Source organism: Chlamydomonas reinhardtii, chromosome 1 (genome assembly GCF_000002595.2).
Source record: "Chlamydomonas reinhardtii strain CC-503 cw92 mt+ chromosome 1, whole genome shotgun sequence".
Lineage (NCBI taxonomy): Eukaryota > Viridiplantae > Chlorophyta > Chlorophyceae > Chlamydomonadales > Chlamydomonadaceae > Chlamydomonas > Chlamydomonas reinhardtii.
In genome coordinates this window covers 566,160-588,037 of record NC_057004.1, presented here as the reverse complement: position 1 = coordinate 588,037, position 21,878 = coordinate 566,160, and the positions used below count along the sequence as shown (strand labels likewise).

At 65.9% G+C, this 21,878-nt stretch overlaps 4 protein-coding genes across 5 annotated transcripts in view; 1 reads left to right on the top strand and 3 right to left on the bottom strand.

Annotated features, from left to right (window-relative positions):
* The window catches only part of CHLRE_01g003463v5 (uncharacterized protein), an 11,992-nt gene extending 7,650 nt beyond the window's left edge, over positions 1–4,342 (bottom strand). The window contains exons 1-10 of the mRNA XM_043058143.1: positions 4,090–4,342; positions 3,794–3,826; positions 3,297–3,508; positions 3,029–3,152; positions 2,579–2,728; positions 1,969–2,112; positions 1,423–1,656; positions 1,001–1,075; positions 621–738; positions 33–189 (exon numbers count right to left, since the gene is read on the bottom strand). Of these exons, the coding sequence (XP_042928057.1) occupies positions 33–189; positions 621–738; positions 1,001–1,075; positions 1,423–1,656; positions 1,969–2,112; positions 2,579–2,728; positions 3,029–3,152; positions 3,297–3,508; positions 3,794–3,826; positions 4,090–4,221 (1,379 nt within the window). The 5' untranslated portion in view covers positions 4,222–4,342. The remainder of the gene's footprint in view (positions 1–32; positions 190–620; positions 739–1,000; positions 1,076–1,422; positions 1,657–1,968; positions 2,113–2,578; positions 2,729–3,028; positions 3,153–3,296; positions 3,509–3,793; positions 3,827–4,089) is intronic.
* Positions 4,343–4,937: 595 nt separating this feature from the next.
* CHLRE_01g003450v5 (uncharacterized protein) lies at positions 4,938–9,952 on the bottom strand. 2 transcript variants are annotated; one of them, XM_043058141.1, is made up of 7 exons: positions 9,662–9,952; positions 9,349–9,486; positions 9,046–9,237; positions 8,801–8,894; positions 8,116–8,546; positions 5,925–7,977; positions 4,938–5,676 (listed from the first exon to the last, which is right to left on the bottom strand). In XM_043058141.1, exons 1-7 carry the CDS (start codon positions 9,724–9,726, stop codon positions 5,548–5,550), a joined length of 3,102 nt encoding a protein of 1,033 aa, XP_042928055.1. In that variant the 5' UTR covers positions 9,727–9,952; the 3' UTR covers positions 4,938–5,547. The 2 variants fall into 2 exon arrangements, with proteins under 2 accessions (XP_042928055.1, XP_042928056.1); XM_043058142.1 differs by having other exon boundaries at positions 5,925–7,974.
* A 150-nt stretch (positions 9,953–10,102) lies between these two features.
* Positions 10,103–16,328, top strand: CHLRE_01g003376v5 (uncharacterized protein). The gene is made up of 14 exons (XM_043058140.1): positions 10,103–10,578; positions 10,803–10,911; positions 11,117–11,324; positions 11,773–11,901; positions 12,084–12,196; positions 12,457–12,549; positions 12,810–13,025; positions 13,203–13,318; positions 13,584–13,639; positions 13,861–13,992; positions 14,209–14,361; positions 14,545–14,727; positions 14,916–15,299; positions 15,505–16,328. Exons 1-14 carry the CDS (start codon positions 10,392–10,394, stop codon positions 15,706–15,708), a joined length of 2,283 nt encoding a protein of 760 aa, XP_042928054.1. The 5' UTR covers positions 10,103–10,391; the 3' UTR covers positions 15,709–16,328.
* Positions 16,329–16,410: 82 nt separating this feature from the next.
* Positions 16,411–21,812, bottom strand: CHLRE_01g003300v5 (uncharacterized protein). Its single transcript, XM_001700299.2, has 12 exons — positions 21,143–21,812; positions 20,969–20,994; positions 20,376–20,472; positions 20,007–20,095; positions 19,642–19,794; positions 19,290–19,371; positions 18,858–18,976; positions 18,231–18,357; positions 17,845–17,954; positions 17,640–17,709; positions 17,260–17,392; positions 16,411–17,082 (listed from the first exon to the last, which is right to left on the bottom strand). The coding sequence occupies exons 1-12, from the start codon at positions 21,198–21,200 to the stop codon at positions 16,995–16,997; spliced, it is 1,152 nt and encodes a 383-aa protein (XP_001700351.1). The 5' UTR covers positions 21,201–21,812; the 3' UTR covers positions 16,411–16,994.
* Between the last annotated feature and the right edge of the window lie 66 nt (positions 21,813–21,878).

Genomic DNA, 21,878 nt, shown 5'->3' with positions numbered 1-21,878 from the left:
CCTCCCCCCTCCCTCTCCCCCTTTCCCCTCACTTGTCCACCAGCGCCGCGGCGTGCGGCCCCTCGTGGCACCTCAGCGCCTCCTCCACCAGCGGCAGGCGGCTGGAGGCGCGGTACAGCGCGTGCAGCTCCGCCAGGCCGATGCGCCGGGAGGCCAGCTTGCGAGCCAGCCGCTCCACGTCGGGAAGGCCTGGAGAGAGAGTGTGTGTGCGCGTGTTGGGGAGGGAGGATTGTAAATTCCAGCCCAAACAAACCAAGCTGAACTAGCGGAGCACAGGCAGAGGCGTCATGCAGGGAGGATGAGGGAGTGCAGGAGGAGGAGGTGTGTGTGTGTGTGTGTGTGTGTGTGAGAGAGAGGACGGACGGGTGTGTATGTGCGTGTATGGGGGGTGCACAGGTGGGCTGCAGTGCAGGTGTTGATCGTGCCCTGTCCTCAACCCGCCCCCGCTACAGCTCCCACAACCACTATCTCGCCGTGTTCTCCAACCGCTCCCTCCCTCCCTCCCTCCCTCCCTATCCCTCTCCCTCTCCCTCTCCCTCTCCCTCTCCCATTCCCTCTCCCCCCCTCTCCCTCTCCCTCTCCCCCTCCCTCTCCATCCTCCTCCCTCTCCTCCCCCTCACCCCTGAAGTGCTGGTCCCTCAGCCGCTGCCGCAGCTCCGTGTCCGCCGCCAGCGCCTCCACGGCGTCATGCCGCGCCGAGATGGCCGCCAGGTCCACCAGCGGCTGCTTCAGCCACGTCTGAGTTGGGGTGTGTGGGGTAGGGGTGGGGGGTGGAGGTGGGGGGTGAGCAGGTGCGGGGGTGCGGGGTGGGGTGCGGGGTGAGCAGGTGCGGGTTGTATAGGCAGGAGCCGGGGTTCAGGCGTGCATGCGACACAGCTCTCCGTGCCTCCCCAAGGACCGGGCCCTGCCGCGTGGTCCCTGTGCCCCCCGCCCTTTCGCCCGCCCCTTCCCCCGCCCTTTCCGCAGGCCCTGCCCCCTCCCGCCGTCCCTCCCCCCCCACCTTGAGCCGCCGCTTGCCCATGGCGGTGCGGCACCTGTTGAGCAGCCCGTACAGGCTGAACGTGGCGTTGGCGTCCTGGGGGGGAGGGAGCGAGGGTGGGGGGAAGGGAGGGGGAAAAGGGGTTGCAGGGTAAAAAATGGGAACAGGGCAACAGCAGGGGTTGCTAGGTTGCTAGGTTGGCGAGCAGCAGGGTGGCGCAACCGTGTCAAGATAGGAACGCGGGCAGCGCCGGCTGAGAGCACCGCCGCCGCAGCCTCCTGCTGCCTCAGTCCCCCCCCCCCCCGGTCCCCCCTAGTCCCCTGCCGCGATGCCACCTCCCCCTGGGGTCTCCAGCCATGCACCACAACTCGTCGCTTTCATACACGCACACCAATGTACACGCACACACATACATCCCTATACACACACACAGCCTCCCCCACCTGGCGGCTGGGCAGCACATTGAGCGCCCGCTGCGCCGTGGCGTCCAGCCGCATGTACGACCCCGCATTGAACAGGCTCAGGCTGTAGCGGCCGCCGCTGCTACTGCCGCCGCCGCCGCCGCTGCCGCTGCTACTGCCGTCCGCCATGAGCTCGGCGTAGGCCAGCAGTCCGGCCAGGGCGCTGCAGGCGGTGCGGCGCTCCAGCACGTCACCGTGCTGCTCCACCGCCCCGCCCTGTGTATATGTGTGTGTGTGTGTGTGTGTAGGTGTGTAGGTGTGTAGGTGTACGTGTACGGTTGTGTGCGCCATTTCTGATGCACCGTGCGAACGAGCACGGTAAGTAAGCGCGGAACTGCCCCGCTCTCTCCCTCCTCCTCCCCTCGACCTCCCCTCCACCTGCCCTCCACCCGTGCCCAAGCCCTTCCCCCCTGTGCTCCGCTAGTTTGGCTTGGCTCCGTTGCCAAAGCATAGGCCACGGTTTCCCCGTCGCTCTTTTGCAGGGGTTCGGTTGAATATGGGCTGGTATCCACAACCCCCACCACCCACCTTGATGACCTTGGCCAGGTCCGCCTCCAGGTGCTTCAGCCCGAACAGCGGGGCGGCGGGCCGCTCCGTCACCATCACGCCCAGCCCCTCAAGCAGCGCGGATAGCCGGGAGCGGCAGCCCGCGTCCAGGGCAGCCAGCGAGTCCTGAACAGGGAGGAGGCGGGCGGGGCAGGAGGAGCAAGGCAGGGCAGGAGGCGGTGGGGGTTGTAGATACCAGCCCAAACTAACCCGAACCCAAGGAGCAGCAAGCGGGAGGAGGCGGAGCCGTCCGTGAAAGACTGAGTGCATGCATCAGGGGGTGTAGTAGGAGGGGAGGGCGCGGCGGTGGAAGGCGGAGCGTCTTTTGGTGAGGTGTGGCGGACTGTGATGGGCGGGTGGCGCCGGTCCCAGGCACCGGCCCTCGGCACGTGCGCGATCGTGTGCAGTCAGCCTGCTCCAAACCCCCCGCACACTGAGTTGCTCCACTGCCACGGACATGAGCTCCGGTGTATCATGTTGCCACTTGCGAGTCCCTGTGCTCTGGGCCACTTCCTTTTCCCTTGGTTCAGTTTGGGCTAACAACAACCATCTACTCCCCCCCCACCCTCAACCCCATCCCGCCCGCCCATACCTTGTTGATGAGCACCTCCCGCGCCCCCAGCTGCACCAGCGCCGCCTCCAGCCCACCCAGCGCCTCCTGCGCGCCGCCGCCGCCGCCGCCTCCCAGCAGCAGCTCGCAGGCGCCCAGGCGGGCGCTGCTAGGGTCCACGTAGGCAAGGCCCTGACGAGGGGGGGGCGGGCGGGCGGGAGGGGAGATGGGAAGTGGGAGGCGAGGCGCACACGGGGCGCACAGCGTGGGCTGCGTGAACTCATGGCGCGCGGCATCCCCTGGCGCTCGACCGCGCTCCCTGACCCCGCCTCGCCTCCTCCAGCCCCTTCCCCTCCGCCTCTCCTCCGCCTCCTCTTCCTCCAGCCCCTAGATCCTCCAGCCCCTCCTCCTCCTGCGCCTCCTCCAGCCCCTCCTCCTCCTGCCCGCCTCCTCCTCCTGCCCCTCCCCCTCCCGCCCTCCACTATCGCTCACCGCCGTGACCTGCCCCTCCGCCGCGCTGAAGGCCAGCGCCGCAACCACCGCCACCACGTCCGACATGTCGCCGCTGCGGTACAGCTCCTCGTCAAAGGCGGCCAGGCGGCCGGGCGTGGCGGACCTGCACATGGGAGGGGGCGGGGAGGAGGGAGGAGGAGGGGGCGGGGTGCGTGGCAGGGTTCAGGGCTTCCTTTCTCGCGCCGCTTCCCCGCAGCCCCAAGCAGCCCCCTTTCCCTCCCTCCCCAGTTCCCCCCACCACTCCCACCTGGCCAGCTTCCAGCCGGTTCCGGCCTGCTCGTACAGCTCCACCACGTGCGCCGTGCCGCCCAGCAGCAGCTCGCGCAGGATGGTCTCGAACATGGCCCGGTTGACGTTGACGTAGGGCAGGCCGCTGTCGGCGCCGCGGACCACCGCCGTGGTGCGGTAGAACTGCCGCGCGATCTGGGGCGCCGCGGTGCCGTGGACCGAAAAGTAGCCCTGTTGAATTGGATGTGTGTGTGTGTGTGTGTTAAAAAAAGGAAACGAAAGCCCGCCCAGAATGTGTGTGTGGGGTGGGGGGTGGGGGTTGGGGGTGGGGTGGGGTGGGGTGGGGGGGGATAGGGGCGAGGAGGTGGGTTCGACAGGGAAGGAGCACGGGGCAGGATTTGGGATGCCAGTCACAGGACGTAAGCGGCTGCTGGGTTGGTTTGGCCGTCATGACGCGGCGGGCCCAATGCCGCAGGGGTTGGATGGAATCGGTTGTGGGGTGCACAGGTCGCTCACCTTCCGGTCGAAGAAGCGGATGATGTGGGGCTCCTGCAGATGGCGTCGCAGGGAGGGAAGCCAGGCGGTGGGTTCACACAGTAACAGGAGGGGCGGGGCCGCATAGCTCCCCGCGCAGAGCCCGCACTCTGAGCAGCAAACCCGTAGGCTCGGATATGACGGGACTGTGGACCGTAGGTGCCTGACAGGATAACCTGCACCGTGGTGCGTTCTGCGTTCGCAAGTCCTGAAACCTGAAAACCCCCCTTCCCGCCGAAATGCATCGCGCTGCTCGAAATCTGGCTAGAGGTACTCACATCGCTCAAGGTTTTGAAAAAGCTAAAGAAGGCTTTCAGGGACTTGTCATCGAGGTCCTTTGGCGCCACCACATCCTCAACCTCCTCCTCCACGTCGTCCGCTGGCGCTGCTGCAGCCGCCTTGGGTGGCATCTTAATGTTTTTAATGTGACTGTGCTAAATGCCTTGCAAGGGTACACCGACTAGGTTCCACGGTCCCAACAGCGACAGCTTGCCCTGGAGTTGCAGCGCCAACGACGGCCTGGTAAACAGCATATATGTATATGTGTTGAAGAGCGCAACTATGTGATGAATGGTTGGGGAGTGCAGCAAAGGGCCCGCGGTGCGCCCAATCGCAGGCATCGCACGCCGGCAGGGGCAGGGATTGCGGAGCGCCCCTCGCAAGCGCACCTGGGGCTCCACTATATGCGATTCACACCATTTGGGACGATACCCGGAAACCCGGAGGAAGCCGGAGACTTGAGGTTGCCAGACACACTACGCATCGCTGCGCCTGTTCGCCGCCCCAATTGCCCCTGCCCCAGACGCAGCCCTCCGCCTCCTGGGCCTATGTGATCCACCGCAACCGGGGGCAAGAACAAACCCTCCACAGTTTCCAGATACAGACCGCTCGTTGCCCGTTCCGACTGTTCCGAGGTTTCGGCCCTTCTGTGCCTGAGGCTGCATTACCTGGCTGTTTCGTATCGCAGGGCCGCGCCAAGCAGATGCGTGTGTCGGCTGGCCGGCCTGGCCCCAACGCCCCCGACAGCATTGTTGTTGTGCTGACGAAGCAAACTGGCAAGGCGAAACTGGCGAGTACGGTATAAGATACAACGGAGAGATCCGGTCAGTGCCTGCGGCCCGTGTACCGGGTCAGTAAATTACACTATCGCAGGCGGGACGTACAAGCGGTTTGGGATGTTGGCGCGCGTACCGGAGTGCGCCGCATTCACAGGTGAACAGGTCGTTGCACATTGTGAGGTCGTTGCATACGCACACGGCCACGAGGTAGACCCATTTGACATGCTCACAGCGCGTGCACCACGCATCCACCTTGCGTAGGGCGGGCCCTTTTGCACACACACAGCCAATCCCATGTGCGCCAGGTCAGGTGACAGGTCAGGTCTCCGAATGCCGTTCTGTCGCGTTGCTGCATCGCATGTAGTTGTCTTTCCTTGTGCTGTCTAACACAGACAATCCACTCATCCCCGCATCAGGCGCCCTGTGTAACTATCACCGCTGGACAGCCTAATTAGTCGCATTTGATGACGCACCCACCATACATGCACACGACCAGGCGCCCCACAATCCCCCCCCCCGAAAAAAAAACCTAACACCCTGCCTCAACGCCGCAGGAGCACGCACGCCGACCGGCAATCCCTGGCGGCCTGTCAACACTAGGAGCCTCTCACACGCGCGGGATCGCTGAGCCCCGTCCTCCAAGCCGCACGAATCCAACCCCGACCGGCGCTGCCAGCACTATGACAGCAGCGACTCCACCACGCGCGCGATGCTGTCGCGGCGGCCCGGGTCCCCGAAGAACGCCGCCACGCCGCCGGGCGTGTCGTAGGCGCCGCCCGCGCCGCCGTCCGGCAGCATGTCCAGCACCTGCGCCGCCCCGGGCGCAACAGCCGGACACACGTGTGTGATGTTTGACCACTGATGTGGGCATGTGGGCATTTGGGTCCTGTGGCGATGACGAGCTTGCAATGCGACTGCCGTACACAATGACGAGCGTGCTCGCAATGAGTGCAGGGGAGCAAGTTGCGCGGCGATGAAGCTTGCGTACACGGCGCCAACGCAAACTTGTATCCGGCACGGCCGCGCACGCGCCCCGCCCGTACATAACAACGCACCTTGTCCACTGCCTTCTTTGCCACCGCCTTGAACGTCTCCCGCGTCAGCCTGTTGGCCCGCCACGCCGGCTTCAGCGCCTCCTTCACGTGCTCCGTCACCGCCTGCCGCAGCAGCCCGCCCTCGCCGACAAAGCCCGCGCCGCTGGGGCCCGCACCGCCAGCCGGCGTGCCCAGGCCCACGCCTGATCCACCGCCGCCGCCGCCTGCAGCCACGGCACCCGACGGACCGGAGCCGGCCAGCGCGCCCCCGTTGCATGCTGCGCCGGAGGCGCCGGCGAGTGAGGCGGCCACGCCGGCAGCAGCTGGAACAGAGGCTGGTGCGGCGCCCGTGCCGCCGCCGCCATCCCGAGCGGCGGCCGCAGCGGCGGCAGCCGCCGCAGACGCCGTGTCCAACGCAGTCGCCAGCAGGCCTCGCAGCAGCCAGGGGGGCAGGCTGTCTGGGCCGTCCTCGTCCGAGCCAGCTGCCGCCGCAGCCAAGGCGGCCGATGCTTGCTGCTCCTCCTCCGCGGCGGCCGCGAAAGCTGCCGCGGCATCCGCGTCCGTCTTGGCCGCCCGCGTCAACACCTGCCGCGCGAACTGCAGCGGGTCGCCGCCGGCCGGCGCCACCTCCCCCTCCTCCCCCTCGTCCTCCTCCTCCTCCCCGCCGCCCTGCAGCGGCGGCCCGGTGCCGGTGCCAGACGCCGCCCAGCCGCCGCGCCCAGCCGCCGCGTCCAGCCCCACCCCCAGCTCCAGTGACAGCCAGCCGCCCAGGGGGCAGGCGGCCGCCGGAAGCGGCGGCTCGGGGCAGTAGCAGCTAGCCGCTGCTGCTGCTGCTGCTGCTGCGGACGAGCGCTCGGCCCCTGTCCCGCTGCATGCGGCCGCGGTGATGCGCGCCGCGGAGGCGCTGAGCAGCCCCGACTCGCCGCAGCAGCCGCGCGCAGGTTGCGGCATTGGGGAAGCCGGCCCTGCTGCGCTGCCGCCCGGCGCATCCCCCCGCGCCGCAGGAGAGGCGTCCCCGCCTGCCGCTGTAGGCCCGTTGCCGCCTGCCGCAGCGCCAGCCTCAGCACCCGTGCCTCCGCCCGCAGACGCGCCGCCTGGCCCGCCTGCCGCGTCAGCCCTGACGCTGCACGTCGCGGCGGCCGCCGCCGCCGCCTCCAGCGCCTCCGCCGCCGCCTCCAGGATGCGGCCGTCCAGCAGCGCCGCCGGCACGCCCAGCAGCTCCGCCTCCACCCGCGCCCAGTCCTCCGCCGGCTCCGGCTCCGGCTCGGGAGGCGGCGGCAGCGGCGGCAGGGCCGCCGCCGCCGCCCCGTCCACGCCAGGCGCTGCCGCAGCCGCCAGGCCGTGCCCATCCGGCAGCTCCAACATCAGCGAGCCGCCCCTGCTGGGCCCTGACCCAGCCGCCAGCCCCTCGCCCCCGTTCACGGCGCCCAAGGCAGCGCCAGCGCCTGCGCCGGCGGCGGCGGCCGTGGCCGTATCGAACTGGGCGCCGCCCGCCGCCGCGGCGCCGCCGGCCGCACCCACGCCACCTGCCGACGCCGAGGTGCGGCTGCTGGTGCTGATGTTGTTTGCGCTGGCGCTGTGTGGCAGGTGGTGCCGGTGCGTGTGCGTGTGCGTGTACGGGTGCGCCTGCTGGCCTACCGCGGCCGCGGCGGCAGCAGCGGCTTGCGAGAAGGCGCCTGAGGCGGCGCCGCCGTCGGCCTGCCCGGTCGCAGCGCCACCTGCCTGCATGTGTGGGTGTTGTTGCTGTTGGGCCGATGGCGAGGAGCTGCGGTGGCGGTGGTTGTGGAGGTGGGAGGCGTGGTGCGGTTGCCCATGGCTGGTGCCGGGCTGCTGTCCGGCATCGGGCGGGCTCCGGCTGCGGCTGCGGCCACGCCGCGGGCTCTTGCTTCCCTGCCGGCGCGGCGGGCTACGGCTAACCCAGCGCTTCATTGGAGGGCTCTTGCTGCCCACCCGCCCCCGAGGCGGGCTCTTGCTTATCCAGCGCCGCGGCGGCGGGCTGCGGCTGACCCAGCGCTTGAGCGGCGGGCTCTTGCTGCCGTACCGGCGCGGCGGCGGGCTCTTGCTAATCCACCTGCTAGCAAAGAGGCAGTTACGCGCCGTTTGTCCTGGATCTCAGGGGTTCATGGCTGCAGTGCCCCTCGTCCTGCTCCCACCCGACGACTTTGACCACAGACCGCAGACTACCCCAAACTGCACTCCTAGCCCGGCTCACCTCCGCGGCGGCGGGCTCTTGCTGACCCAGCGCCTAGGCGGCGGGCTGTCGCCGGCGGTGTCGAGCATGAAGTGCAGCGGCGGGCTGGCGCGCCGCATCCCCGCGGCACTGCCCGGGCTGCGGCTGCTGCGCCCGCCCGCGCCCCCCGCCCCGCCGCCGCCGCCCCGCGCCATGGTTCGCCCGCGCAAGCTGCCGCCGCCGCTGCCCAGGCCGGCGCCGCCGGCACCCGCCCCGCCCGCACCGCCGCCGCCCGCACCGCGCTCTAGGCTGGGCGGCGGCGAGCCGCCCTCGGGCCCGCCGCGGCCTAGGCGCCCCGGCGGCGGCGGCGCCCGGTTCTGCACCCGCTTGCAGATTCCTATGAAGAAGGCTGTGAGGTTGCGTATGCGGAAGAAGTCCAGGCTGGCGAACTCGTCCAACACCGCCATGCCGCCCTGCAGCAGAGCAGCAGGGCAGCGGGGCAGCAGCAGTGTGGGTCAGCAGCTTGTCATTGTGAGGTGCAACTGGAAGAGCGCAGGAGTTGGCGTAGGGTAAGGCGTGGACCGCACCGCACCCTCAACGCGCCGCACTGCCTAGCGCCCCGCCCCCACCAACACGTGCGCCCCACGTACGCCAAAACCCCACACCCGCACCCCGCCCCGCCCCGCCCCGCCCCGCCCCGCCCCTGCACCGCCCCTGCACCGCGCACCTGCGGCCCCAGCAGCTCCAGGAACTCCACGCAGGCGTACTCCAGGTCGCTGGCGCCCAGCTTGCCGCGGCCGTACAGGTTCTCCAGGCAGTGCCTGCGTAGTGCGGGCAGCGGGCAGCGGGCAGGACGCGGGCAGTGACCCACATCACCACCACTGTCAGCATACCCTCCAACGCCGTGCGCACCGGCACCGGCACTGGCACTGGCACCACTGGGATAGTGGTCCCTGGAGCGCCAATACTCACTTGACCTGAGGCGCCAGGCGCGCATTGGTCACCCAAGCGGGTGGCGACACGCCGCCACTGGAGCCGCCGCCGCCGCCGCCGCCTGGCCCGCCACCGCCCGGCCCACCGGCTGGCCCTCCGCCTGGCCCCCCGCGGCCGCCGCCGGCGCCCAACGCGCTTCCGGGCGGGCCTCGGCCGAGGAGCCCGCCCGCCCTGCATGGCAGGTGCACCATATTAAAGAGGCCTCAATCTCTTGGGCGCGGGCGCGTGCGTAGACCTCACGCAAACCCCACGCGCAAACCCCTTCAGCATGCGGCTCCGCACCTTGAGGGCGAGTAGCCAGCAGGGCGGCCGCCGAAGCCGCCTCCAGGGGATCGACTGCGGCTGGGGCTGCGACTGTAATGTCGCCGGCTACCACCGTTTGGCGAGCGGCTCCGCCCCCGCGGGCTGCCGCTGCCCCCCCTGTCAAAGGGGTGAGGTGAAGAGAGGCTGGCGCGTCTTGCTGGGATATTATGCACGCCGCGGACAGGCAGCGCTGGCCACGGGCAGGCCAAAGCTATATGCGACCTACTTGGCTACCAAGTCATACGTGGCGAAGCAGTCGCAGAGCAGAGCGTCGCCTGCACACTGCACTTGCCTGTCCCTGCGCTGCCGTTTCGGGCTGCGGCCCAGACTCCTGCTTCTACTCCTGCTGTGGCCCATGGTTGTGCAGGATCGGGCAGGCCCCGACAGGTCACGGCGACGGCATCAGTTCTTGCAAGCGGGGCCCGCCGCGCTTGCTGGAGAAGCGCCCGGTGCCTCCAGTGCTTGATATACACAGATTTCGCGTGTATTCCTGGCTATGTAACGTCTATTCGTAGGCTCGCTGAACAGTGAACAGAGTCTGAGCTGGAGTCAGAGAAAGTCCACAGAGCATGTGGCCTTATTCGCTTTCAAAATATACACTAACTGCAATAGCCATGTGCAGGTGCTCGGGCGGGAACTGGCGGGCAAATGCCATGGCCCATCTGGCGCGGCCGCTTCACATACCAGCCCCTTGCTGCACAGTGTAACTGTTTAAGTGGATTGCCTTGACACTCTATCAGCTGAACTATCGAGTAGGCAAAGGGCCACTCAACCCTGCACAGGCCTGCACTCCGTCCCAGGCAGAATATCTGGGTATCTAGGGCGCCTCTTTGTCATTGCTTTGTTGCATTCATTTATATAACATCTGCAAAAGGGGCCCAGCCGCCAAGACAAAAGGTGTTGCATCACGATTGCACGCGCGCGCGGCAATCCCAGTCGCATCCAGGCGTCCACAGCTATTCACACCATAGTTGCTGCATACCACCGCCTTTAGCCGTCGGAGAGGCGGCCCGCCCATCGCGATGGGTTTTCAGCTATCGCTCCGCTCGTCGGTCCGGTTCATTGAGTATGATGAGGACAACCGGCCAAACGGTTATGGTGGTCGGGAAGTGGTATGCCATGTGGCTGGGCCCATTCCGAGCCCGGTGATGAAGGACCCGGCTGGGTACTACTTCCACTTGAGGGCGCTGCAGCAGGCGGGGCTGTGGGGTGAGCCGCGCGCGCCGGGCCTAGAGCTGTGTGTTGGGAAGGGGCATAGGCAGCGGCGCGCATGGCCTTGTCGATTGCAACCTGAGGGCACGCCATGCAGCTGGATTTCGTCGTTCCTGCTCCCAACCCTCTCTCACACGTCCATGCCCATGCCAGCTGCCCATTTGCCCGTGCATCATGCCGCCCGCGCACGTGTGACGCATCACCTGCCTGCCCGCTCGCAGAGGACCCGGCGGAGGCGGCGGCCGAGGCCGCGGCGGCCGCGGCGGAGGCGGGCGCCGCCGCGTCCCCGTCCGGCGCCGCCGCCAGCGCGGACGACAAGCCACCCCCGGGGTGAGTCTCCTGGTCTGTGTGGCAGCCATGCACGGATGTAATGGTGTTTGCAGTCAGGCAACACCGGTGCGGTGACGGCGTCGGAGCGGGGCTGGGCAGGGGCGCGTGTGGCCTTGCTCAACACCTCGTCCTCTCCCTCCTGCATACGGCCCTCAACCGCAACCCGCACCCGCCAATGTCCGCCAATGTCCGCCGCACGCCGCAGTGTGGAGTGGAAGGGCAGCAAGGCGCGCAAGCGCAAGCAGGTGAAGAAGAAGGAGACGGACCCGTACGCGCTGCTGGGGCTGTCCAACGAGCGCTGGACGGCCACGGAGGCGCAGATCCGCGCCGCCTACCGCAAGGTGTGCCTGGAGGCGCACCCCGACAAGGCGCTGGTGAACGTCACGGACGAGGCGGAGAAGGAGCGCATCCAGGTGCGGCGGCGGCGGCGGCGGGATGGCGGCGGCGGGATGTGGGATTACGGTGTGGGGGTGGCGGGGGTGGCAGTGGCGAAGCAGCAGCGGGAGGGCTGGGTGGAGGGCTGGGATGTGGGGCTGGGGTGTGGGGTTTACATTCATGATGAGTTAAGGAAGTGGGGGTGGGGCATGGGGGTGGGGCGCGGGGGTTGTTTCCACCGTTCCCAAGAAGAAGCAGGGGTGGGGCAGGGCGTGGTTGTGTGTAGCCGGATGCGGTGCGAGCAGGAGTCCCACGTGTGTTCTGCTGGGCCGGGGGTGGTTGTCGCGCATTTCGGCGCTGGTGCTGTGCAGCATGCGGCGCCTGTTGACTGCTTGCCCCCCTCCCCCTTGTCGCTTTGCGTGTGCACTTATCACACGTGGCCGCTTCTTCTCTTCTCTCCTCGCTCGCTCGCTCGCTCGCGCACAGGACCACTTCAAGCTGATCCAAGACGCGTACGACACTCTGTCGGACAAGGACAAGCGGCGCGAGTTCGACTCAATCGACGAGTTCGACGACACGCTGCCGACCCAGTGCGACCCCAAGGACTTCTTCAAGGTGCGCGGTCGGCGCGGGCCCCGTTTCCATGGGGGGTGTGAGACCGGCACCGGCGCTGAAGGGTGCGCGTCAGCGCGGGGTTGGGTGGGTGTCGTTGGGCTAGCTTGCTCCCGCGTGCTCGCCACGCCGCCGCCGCCGCCATACCAAAACCGTGTGTGTGTTTTGCACGCGCGCTGCTGCAGGTGTTTGGCCCGGCCTTCCGGCGCAACTCGCGCTGGTCGGAGAAGGAGGGGGTGCCGGACGTGGGCGACGAGGCCACCAGCTGGGAGGACGTGTGCAAGTTCTACGACTTCTGGTGGGTTGGCTAGGAGCGGACAGGAGGGCAGGCGGTGGGGTGGGTTGTGGTGGGTTGTGGTGGGTTGTGGTGGGTTGTGGTGGGGTGGGGTGGGGTGGGGTGGGGTGGGGTGGAGTGGGGTGGGGTGTCGGTGTGGGCGGCACATGCGCGCAGGAGCGCCAGCGACGGCGCCAGCACCCCGCCAGGACGCAAATGGCCCAGGACCCGGCCGTTGTTTGTGACGCATGTGCTTGCCTCCGCGCCTCTGTGTCACCGCTCAGGTACACGTTCAAGTCGTGGCGTGAGTTCCCGCACCCGGATGAGGAGGACGTGGAGGCGGCGGAGAGCCGCGAGCACCGCCGCTGGATCGAGCGGTAAGGCAGGGCAGGCCGCCGGCCTGGGGCAGCCAGCCGGGGACGCGAATGCACAAGCGGGGGGTTGGTGCGCCCCCGAAGCGCCCGGGCTGCATCACGTGGGGTTACATACCGTAACTACATACCATAGGGCTACATGTCAGGTGTCTCTAGGTATCCGTCGGGTGGGGACACCAGGGGCTCGACGTGTGTGTGTGTGAAAACACGCTTCAACATAGCAGCACGTACGCACACACGCCACTGTTCCCGACCCTGCGCAGCAACAACTCCAAGCTGCGCGAGAAGGGCAAGAAGGACGAGGGCCGCCGCCTGCGCGAGTTCGTGGACGCCGCCTACAAGTACGACCCGCGTGTGGCGCGCAAGAAGGAGGACGACCGCCTGGAGCGGGAGCGCAGGAAGGCGGAGAAGGAGGAGGCGCGCCGCCGCGTGCTGGAGGAGGAGGAGGCGCGCAAGGCGGCGGCGGAGGCGGCCAAGCGGTGGGTCGGGTGCGGCACTGAAGCTTTTGGGGGGGCGGCTGCTACAAGGCGTGGCAGCAGGGCGGGATGGGGAAGAGGCGAGGGAGCGAGGGAGCGGGGGGCTTGGGCTTTTTTGCAGACCGTAAGGGGAGGGCGCTGCTGAGGATCGCCGCTGCGCCCGCTGCCGACTTGGGACAGGGCGGTGGAGGAGGAGGCGAAGCGGCAGATTGAGGAGGCTCGCAAGGTGCGCGAGGCGGCCAAGGCGCAGAGCAAGCAGGTCCGCAAGCGCCTGCGCATCATCGCGGAGGGGGCAGGTGCGTGCGTGCGCGGGGGGAGGGGAGGGGGGGCTGCTGGGCGAGGGGCTGGGCGGGGGGCGGTCCGACTGGCTGGGCGGGGCTCGGGGCAAGACGCCCCTGCACCTAGCACGTGGGCTGCGGCCGCTGCACACCTCACTAACGGTGTCATGTATGCAACACACTACGGCCATGTGCGTGCAAGGCCCCCAAGGTTGTCTACGAGGTATTGTTCCCTGGTCATGAATGTAATCCTGTCAATCCTCCTTGCCGGTTCCTACCTCAGATGGCAAGCGGCTGGCCAGCGAGGACGAGGTGGAGAAGCTCACGCAGCGGATGGAGGTGAGTTGCAGGTGGCTGGGGGGGGAGGGAGGGTTTGGGGGGCCTGGAGGGTGGTGGGGGGGGGCTGGAGGGTGGAGGGGGCTGGAGGGGTGGAGGGGGCGCGAGGGGGGGGGCGGAGGGGGGGGGAGGAGGAGACGCGTGCGCAAGCACGCCGCTGCGGTGACCGATGATGTTCTTGCCCGCTGCTGACCGCGCTCACACGCGCCCGCTGCTCCCCGCAGGCCGAGGCGCTGGCGGCGCTGGTGGACACGCTGTGCGGGGTGGGCGGCGCGCCAGGCAGCGCTGAGCAGCAGGCGGAGCTGCGCGCCCTGCTGGACGAGGCGCTCAGGGGCATCGACACCAAGGAGGAGGAGGTGAGGGCTGGGCGGGCGGGGGGGGGGGTTGTAGATACCAGCCCAAACTCCGGGGGCGCGGAGCAGTAAGACAGTGCGGCGTGCAGTGCGCAAGTATCTTCCGTGGGCATGTTAGCATGTACCGTGCGTCGGTGTTCTGGCCGTGGGACAATGCTCTGTACTGACCCCCTGCTGTCGCCGCCGCCGCTGTTGCGCCATTGTGGTGCCCGCTCCCAGGCCGCCCGCGCGCGCGAGGCCGCCCGCAAGGAGGCGGAGCTGGCGGCCAAGGCGGCGGCGCGCGAGGAGCACCGGCGCAAGATGGCGGCCATGCGCGAGTGGACGGAGGAGGAGCTGCGCCTGCTGGACAAGGCCTGCAACAAGTTCCCCATGGTGCGGCGGGGGCGGGCGGCGCGGGTGGCGCGGGCAGGTGGAGCGGGCGGCGCGGGATGACGTTCATGGTCAATTGAGATAAAGCGCATTTGCCCGGGGTCGGGGTCGAGGGGATGCAGCGACACCGTTCGTTCCAACGCCACCGCCCACACCTCTACATTTGTGGACACGTGCCAACCGCAGGGCACGCCCAAGCGCTGGGAGGCGGTGGCTGGGTTTGTGCGCACTCGCACGCTTGAGGAGGTGCTGCTGATGGTCAAGGACCGGCAGGGCGCCTCGGCCACGCGCATGAAGGCGCAGGAGGACTGGAAGGGCGCGCAGAAGAACCCGGCGGCGGTGCGCGCGCAGGCGGACACACGCGCCCAGGTGGGTGCGGGTCGGGACCGGGGTGCGGGCCGGGAGGCGGTGCGGGCGCGGGTGCGGGGCCTGGGGACGGGACGCGGGCGTGTTTAGCGGGCGCTTCTGTGGTCAGAACACCTGTTGCGCGAGTCGTGTGGCCTTGCTGCTGACACTGCACCGCGGCGGCTCACCCGGCGTCTCCATGTACTGGGCAGGCGTTCACGGACGTGGAGGTGACACTGGAGGGCGAGGCGCAGGCGCTCATCATGCCCGCGAGCACCACCCCCGCCCCCGCCGCCCCCGCCGCCGCCAAGCCCGCGGCTGCCAAGCCCGCGGCTGCCAAGCCCGGAGTGGCGGCAGCGGCCAGCACCGCCAGCAGCAGCAGCGGCGGCGGCGCGGTGGCCAACGGCGCTGCCAGCACGACGTCCACAGCCAGCGCGGCACCGGCAGCGGCGGCAGCAGCGCCAGCAGCAGCACCAGAAGCGGCAGCACCAGCAGCGGCGGCGGCACCAGCAGCACCCGTGGCGTCAGACGCGACCTCTGCGGCTGCTGGGGCAAAGGCGGGCAAGAAGGCGGCGGCGGATTCGCCCTGGACGGAGGTGTGCAGGGTTCGAAGTGGCATGGGCCCGAGTCAAAGCATGCTTTTCGCAACGGGGCCTCGCAATCAAGCATTACGCAATGCGCCAGGACCCTCTAGGAAAACGTCTGGGAGCCGTCACAACACCGATACCAAAATGCAATCTCACGCACGCCCGTTCCGAACTTGTCGCTGTTTTTCCCTGCACGCCCGCTCGCACTCCGCAGGCCCAGGAGCTGGCGCTGGTGGCGGCGTTGAAGCAGTGCCCCAAGGAGCTGGGGGCGGAGCGCTGGGACGCGGTGGCCAAGCTGGTGCCGGGGCGCAGCAAGGCGCAGTGCTTCAAGCGCTTCAAGGAGCTGCGGGAGGCCTTCCGCAGCAAGAAGGGCGCGGGCGGCGCGGGCGGCGCGGACGGCGACGACGGCGACGAGTGAGCGGCGGGACTGGCGTGCGCGCAGGGTTCGTGGTGGCGTGGGAGTGTGGCGGTGTGAGGATGGGAGTGTGGCGGTGTTAGGGTCGGAGCGCTGTTGTGTGAAATACTAGTGGGCTAGTGGGCTCGGTCATAGGTGCGTGCCAGGGCCGCAGTGTGTGCGTGTGGGTGTGTCGTGTTTCCATGATAGCTGCAAGGTGTGGCGGTGTCAACGGCTAGCTGAGAGTGTGGGACTGATGAGAGGCTTGACACGTCTGCTGTGGGTTATGCTGCACAGACGTTGCGCTGAAGATGTAGGGCGCATGACTGGTGTCGTGGGGCAGGCAGCAGCAGAGAGCAGGAGAGGGGCTAGAGCGGCGGTCCACACGGCCGCAAGATAGATGAGTGAGCGGGCGGGGGGAGGGTGCTTGCATGCGAGAGCCATAGCAGCACTGCACTCGGGCTGCCACAGGGCGAGGCGCGCTTTGGCAACTGTGGCTAAAGGAAGGAAGACGTGCATGTGGGGGTATTCGTTGGTGCGCAGGACTGCATTGCGACGCGCGCCGCCTAGGACTTTCGTTGTGAGTCCGGTCAGCGTTGGGCGGTGCTTCACCAGTAACCGATGAGACAAATAAACCATTTAACCGGCCTCGGAATCTCGGACAGCTCGTACAACAGACACATAGTAGGGCCCATCCCTGTTTTGAACAGGGTTGTCACAATGGAGTTTGCTACGATATTACAACTGGCCGGAACTAACACTGCTGGGCGTGTGCATGACACCATCGGCCGTGCCTCACATCGTGTCTGGATCCTATGGGCGTTCCGTTCCGCCCACATGACCGCGCGCACACCTGCTACAAACGTACTAGCCGCAATACAACGAGCTCGCTTACAAGCCGACAAAAAAACGCCACGGCGCATGTGCCAGTGGTAGGTCCGTCCCCCATGCCACGCGATCAACACGCATTGCCGTACGCATCCCGAGCCCCAAGGTTCACATCCGAACTTAATTAACAATTGAACAGCCCACCCTGTAATAGGCTCCCGGTCCCGCAAAGGATTATTGCTTGCTCTGTTTTCTTCCGTGCTATTGCACCATGCAGATACATGGAAAGGGTGACTTGCGGATGCGGCTACGGGCGGGGAATTACCGGTGACAGCGCGCGCGCAACGGCCGCCGTAGCTGCGGCGGCTGCACGGCCCTTGTGGTCCGCCTGTCGACCATGTGTGGACTCATGCATGAAGCCGTCGCCGACCCTGCCCCTTGCAGCTTCCCACTGCATTTCAGTTGTTATTTGCTGCTGCTGTTTAGGCAGCAATCGGCTCGGCGTCGCCGGTGACAGCGCTGAACTGCTGCACCTGGGCCTCGGCAATGATGTCGCCGTTCTCGTCGAACCTGTGCGCGCGCGTTTATAGAAAGGCGTCGTGTTTCAGGCTTTCAGGTTACAGACAGATACATAGCGGGATGCCGGTACACGAATGAAGGGCGCCTACCGTATCCCGCTACGTGTACCGCCGCCGCCAGCCCACCGTGCCAACCGATTCGTTCGGTGTGATGGCGGTTATTACTCACTTGCCCATCATGCCGTTGTAGCGCCGGAAGGTGAAGCTCTTGGCCGACATCATCTTGTTGACGTTCTTCAGCTTGTTGTAGCCAGACTCCTGCGCCGCCGTGATGATGGCGCTCATGGCGTCGTAGGCCGTGGCTGTGGCGGTGTTTTGAGGGTGCGTGGTGGGCAGGCAGGCACGGGCAGGATGATGGGACTTCGTCAGAACGGACGAGGAGGAGCTGAGAACGGCGGCAGCAGCAAGAGGCGCCGCCGCCGTGCACGGGTGCTTGGTGCGTGGTGATGGATTGGAAGCTCTCGCGCACAGTCCGAAAGATGCGGTCATCAAGCAAGGCCGGCGCCCCCAAACCACCCTGCCTATCTATCTATCCGTCCAAGCACCCACCGTAGTAGCCGTAGCCACCCAGGGTGGGCATGGTGTCAATGCCGAACATGGACGAGTACCGGGCGTTGGCCTGTTCGCAAGTGAGCAAGCGATTGTTGAGCGCGTTTGATGCAGCAGCAAGTGTGCGCGTGCGGGCTCACACTCTTTCATACATGTACATGTGCGCCGGCACAAGTAATTACACTGCTGTATGCCGCACGCTCACCTTGGGGAAGATCACATCGCCAGAGGTGTAGATGCCGCCTAGCGCGGGGTAGGACTTGGTGCCGTTGGCACCCACGACCTCAAACTCCTGCTTCGTCAGCACATCGAAGCCTGTGCGTGTGGTGTGTAGCGGGTGGTGGGCGGGGTGTGCTTAGCGGTGTTGCCGCGGGTTCGCGGGTGGGCGGGTGGTGGGCACGGTGGTGGGTGAACGAGAACGAACACAGCACCCCATCAACACGCTTTCACTTTATTGGAACACGGCGGCAAGACGCGCACAAACTAGCTACTGGGCGCCACGGTGACGCGGAGCCCACACAGCACGCAATCCACCCGAAGCCTAGATGGCAGAAGGCAGGCACGCAGGGGTAGGTCGCACCACGCACGCACCGTTGGGCATGACAATGGGGAGCTTGGGGTCCGCGGCGCGGGCGGCCTTGATGAAGGCTCCCTCCAGCTCGGGCAAGATGGCGCTAGTGGCCATGTAGAACAGCAGGGAGGGCTTGGCGGCAGCAGCCTGCATAGCGTGCCGTGTGCGCACGTACGTACCAAGTGGATAGGGGGTGCTGAGGATGCAAGTTGTCTGGCCGTACGTACGTTTTGATGGCAGCGGGTAGCAAGCTAGGCACGCATGTAGCAGGGGCAGCCGCGCATGTGCTTGAGTCGAACACAGGCAGCGCTTAGCCAACACCTCGCCACGCCACGTCACATCACAACTCCCCGTGCTGCGCGCTGCAACCCTCGGCACCCTACCCCATCCATGCATCTATCCCACGCACCCTGCCGGCCAACCGGTGACCGCTCACTCCCGCCATGCATACCGCACGCACTACCGTACGTCCCCCGCATGTATGGCAGTCATCGTCTCATCACCACGTAACCCCCCACGCACAAACACACAGGTTGCTTGCTTGCATGCCCATCCGAACGCACCCGCACCCGCACCCAGCAGGTGACCTAGACATCAGCCAACCTAGATAGCAGTCAAGCCACACGCGCGAGGACCTGCCTACCTACCTGCTTGGTCAGGTCCTCCACGTGGGCGGTGGTGGAGTTGCCCGCGAACATCACGCTGGACACCACCTTGCCGCCCTTGGCAGTGTAGTACTGGGTGGCCAGGTTCTTGAAGTCCAGGCCTGCATGTGAGCATAGGAGTGTTGATTGTGGAGGGGGCATGCAGTGCAGGTGCCGTAGTAGTTAGGGCGTACAGGACGCGAGGCGGAACAAGGTAGGGGTAAGCAATTCAGCATACGCTTGAAGCACGCGCGCACGCTGCCAGCTAGCTATTCCCAACAGGAGGGTAGGCAATCTAGATATGCTGAGGCACTCCGCTGCGTTGGACAGGCTGCTGCTGCTTATTGTTCCTGGAACGACGGGGAAGGCCCTTCGTTCTAAGTTGTCAGGAACGAGAACTATTACCCGTGTTACAGCTCGGCATGCTTGACTCACCAAGAATGGAGTCGTCGTACAGAATGGCCATAGTCGGGAACATGGGTGCCAGGTAGTTCATCAGGGTGAACAGGTAGGTTTTCTGTGAGGGCATCACGAAGTTTGAAGTTCAGCTTGCTTACTTGTCATCAGCGCGTTGGCTTGCGAACCTTCCTATGGCTAAGAAACACGTGGAATGGCAAACGTGCGTGTCTCTCGGCTTGGCGGGGCGCCACGTGTCAACGCCACATTCCGCAAGCAACGCATGCGTTTTCAAGTCCTGAGCGAGCACGCACTAGTTGACCTCACGAGTTGACCTGCTGCTTGTTTTGCTTGATAGTTACACGCACTTCAGATGCACATATGCACTTACAGCGTTGGGGATGGAGCGGTAAATGTAGGGGCCGGCGGTGCTGATGGCGAGGGCGCCCCCGCTAGCGGTGATGGCGGGGACCTTGAGGGCGTTGATGGTGGGGGCTGCGGCCAGGACGGCGCCGGAGCAGATGGGGCCAATGATGGCCACAACCTGTGTGAGCGAGGACCGAGGATACATAAGTTGGAGTAGTAGAAGGCGTCAAATAAGAAGGTCATATATAGACGGCGCCAAGTTTAGCATGCATCAGGCGTGCACGAACTACACGAACCTGCTGCATGAGGCCCTGAATCTAGCACCCTTACTACCGCCAATGTCTCTCCCGCTTGCAGCCTTGCACCGACGCATGCAGCCTACGCGCGCACCTTCTCCTCCTTGACCAGGCGCTCGACCTCCTTCGCGATGTTGTCCGTGTCGCAGCCGGCGGGGCTAGTCACAGTGTTTACCTTGTAGCCTGATGTGTGTGCGTGTGTATGGTTGAGGAGGAGGTGGGGTTGGTATGTGATCCGTAGGGTGTCCGTGTTAGGTATGTGATCCGTAGGGTGTCCGTGTTAGGTAATCTGGTAGGGAAAATGTGCCCTACTGGTCGGCGGCATGTGCGATCATTGTGCATGAACGGGCACGCAGGTGCACACACACACACACACACACACACACACACACACACACACACACACACACACACACACACACACACGCACGTACGTCCCAGCAGCAGTAGTGGCGCCACTCACCGCGGTCGGCGATGGCCATGTACGAGCCCTCAACGAAGGACACGGACTCGGCCAAGGTGGTGGGGTCGTCCCTGGCGTCAAAGGTGAACACACCAACCTGCACGTGCGCATGTGATGTGCGTGCATTATTGTGTGAGCAACTAACCGTGCTCCGTGGGAAGCGCATGCAGCAGACTGCTGCCGAGGAACGGTGCTTGCATGCTGGAATTCGTAAGGAAAGGACTTTGGGTAGTGCTGCTGGCAAGCTTGTGGCCATGGTAGGCCGTACGTGATGATCGTGCGTGCATGTGTGACTTATGGCCGCTGGGGTAGGTGGGCGGAGTGATGAGCGGAGGTGGGAGGCAGGGGTACGGACCTGTGCTCTCTGGTTGAGGGCATCATCAACGGCTAGACAAGTGCAGAGAAATCGCCATGAATGTGCAGCTATGGCGCCATGCCCTGTGCATTGACTCCTCCGGCAGCTGACAGCGGCCACGGATGGACTGGACCCTGACGCCGCAAAAACCGTCGAGAACGGCTAACGGCTGAGAGCGGACTTCTATTATCAACCGCCGCGCGCAAGGATACAACGTGAACTACATACACGCCCATACCTTGATAGGGCGCGGCTGGGCGGCAACTGCGGTGCAGCACGAGTACAAGGCAGCGAGCCGGTATCAGCACGCGCATGCCAGCTATGCGTCAGCATGAATTGCAACACTTCCATGTTCGCTCCCCAGTCGCATGCAAGTCCTTCTGAGCCAACGAGTCTGTCTCGTATAACGCACCGTGCGACCCGGCAAGCAGCGCAACCAGCAGCGCCGCGGCAAGCATGGGAGCCTTCATTATGGTGACCGTCGGCCTCACTGCACCATTGCATTGCACACAGCGGCGGCATGATCTTCAGCTGATGCTATAAAGCATACTATGTTGCACAAGAGCAAAGGCCGTGCTTTCAGCTTCCGGGCGCGCAACGCGGTGAAAACCGGAACGCTGCCCTGACTGCCTGCGAGCAGATCACAACGACCTCCAGAACCTTACATGCGCAGGAGGTTTTCCCTACCTTGTAGCGATAAGGCAAGTGAACGGCGCCCCGAGCGCAAGCTGCGCGCGTTGCTGCAAGCAAATAAAGCGGCGTTGTCGCCGCTACACAAGACAGCGCAATGAAATTCAACTGTGATACAAACGTCAGAGAGCCGCAAATGATTTTATAGGATTCCTTGCGCGGTCATCCATGCTCCATTGCGGCGGTTGGAAGGGCGGGCTCTGCGGAAGTAGGTTGACCTGCCAGAAATGGACAGATAGGTAATCGCAATCAAGTTGTAAACGCCCAGCTTGACTTTGCCTGAGCTGTCCTAAGCTTGGCCTACTTGACGAGCGATTCGATCGAGCACTGTGCCTCGCTCGGGAATAAGTGACCACGAACTGACGCGCGACCGCGCACCTCGCATTGGGGACCACAACTTTAATTACTTTTGGATGCTGTGTGCTTGAAGTGGTTTGTGGGCAGGGCCGAACAATCAA

Coding starts and splice junctions, on each gene's coding strand:
- CHLRE_01g003450v5 (XM_043058141.1), bottom strand. CDS start 9,726: ATGGGCCACAGCAGGAGTAGAAGCAGGAGTCTGGGCCGCAGCCCGAAA. Junction 8,547..8,800: donor TGGAGCTGCTGGGGCCGCAG/GTGCGCGGTGCA, acceptor GCTCTGCTGCAG/GGCGGCATGGCGGTGTTGGA. Junction 5,677..5,924: donor CAAAGAAGGCAGTGGACAAG/GTGCGTTGTTAT, acceptor GGGGCGGCGCAG/GTGCTGGACATGCTGCCGGA.
- CHLRE_01g003376v5 (XM_043058140.1), top strand. CDS start 10,392: ATGGGTTTTCAGCTATCGCTCCGCTCGTCGGTCCGGTTCATTGAGTAT. Junction 10,579..10,802: donor GCAGCAGGCGGGGCTGTGGG/GTGAGCCGCGCG, acceptor GCCCGCTCGCAG/AGGACCCGGCGGAGGCGGCG. Junction 13,640..13,860: donor AGCTCACGCAGCGGATGGAG/GTGAGTTGCAGG, acceptor TGCTCCCCGCAG/GCCGAGGCGCTGGCGGCGCT.
- CHLRE_01g003300v5 (XM_001700299.2), bottom strand. CDS start 21,200: ATGAAGGCTCCCATGCTTGCCGCGGCGCTGCTGGTTGCGCTGCTTGCC. Junction 18,977..19,289: donor GTACGACGACTCCATTCTTG/GTGAGTCAAGCA, acceptor GCTCACATGCAG/GCCTGGACTTCAAGAACCTG. Junction 18,358..18,857: donor TGGAGGACCTGACCAAGCAG/GTAGGTAGGCAG, acceptor CACGCTATGCAG/GCTGCTGCCGCCAAGCCCTC.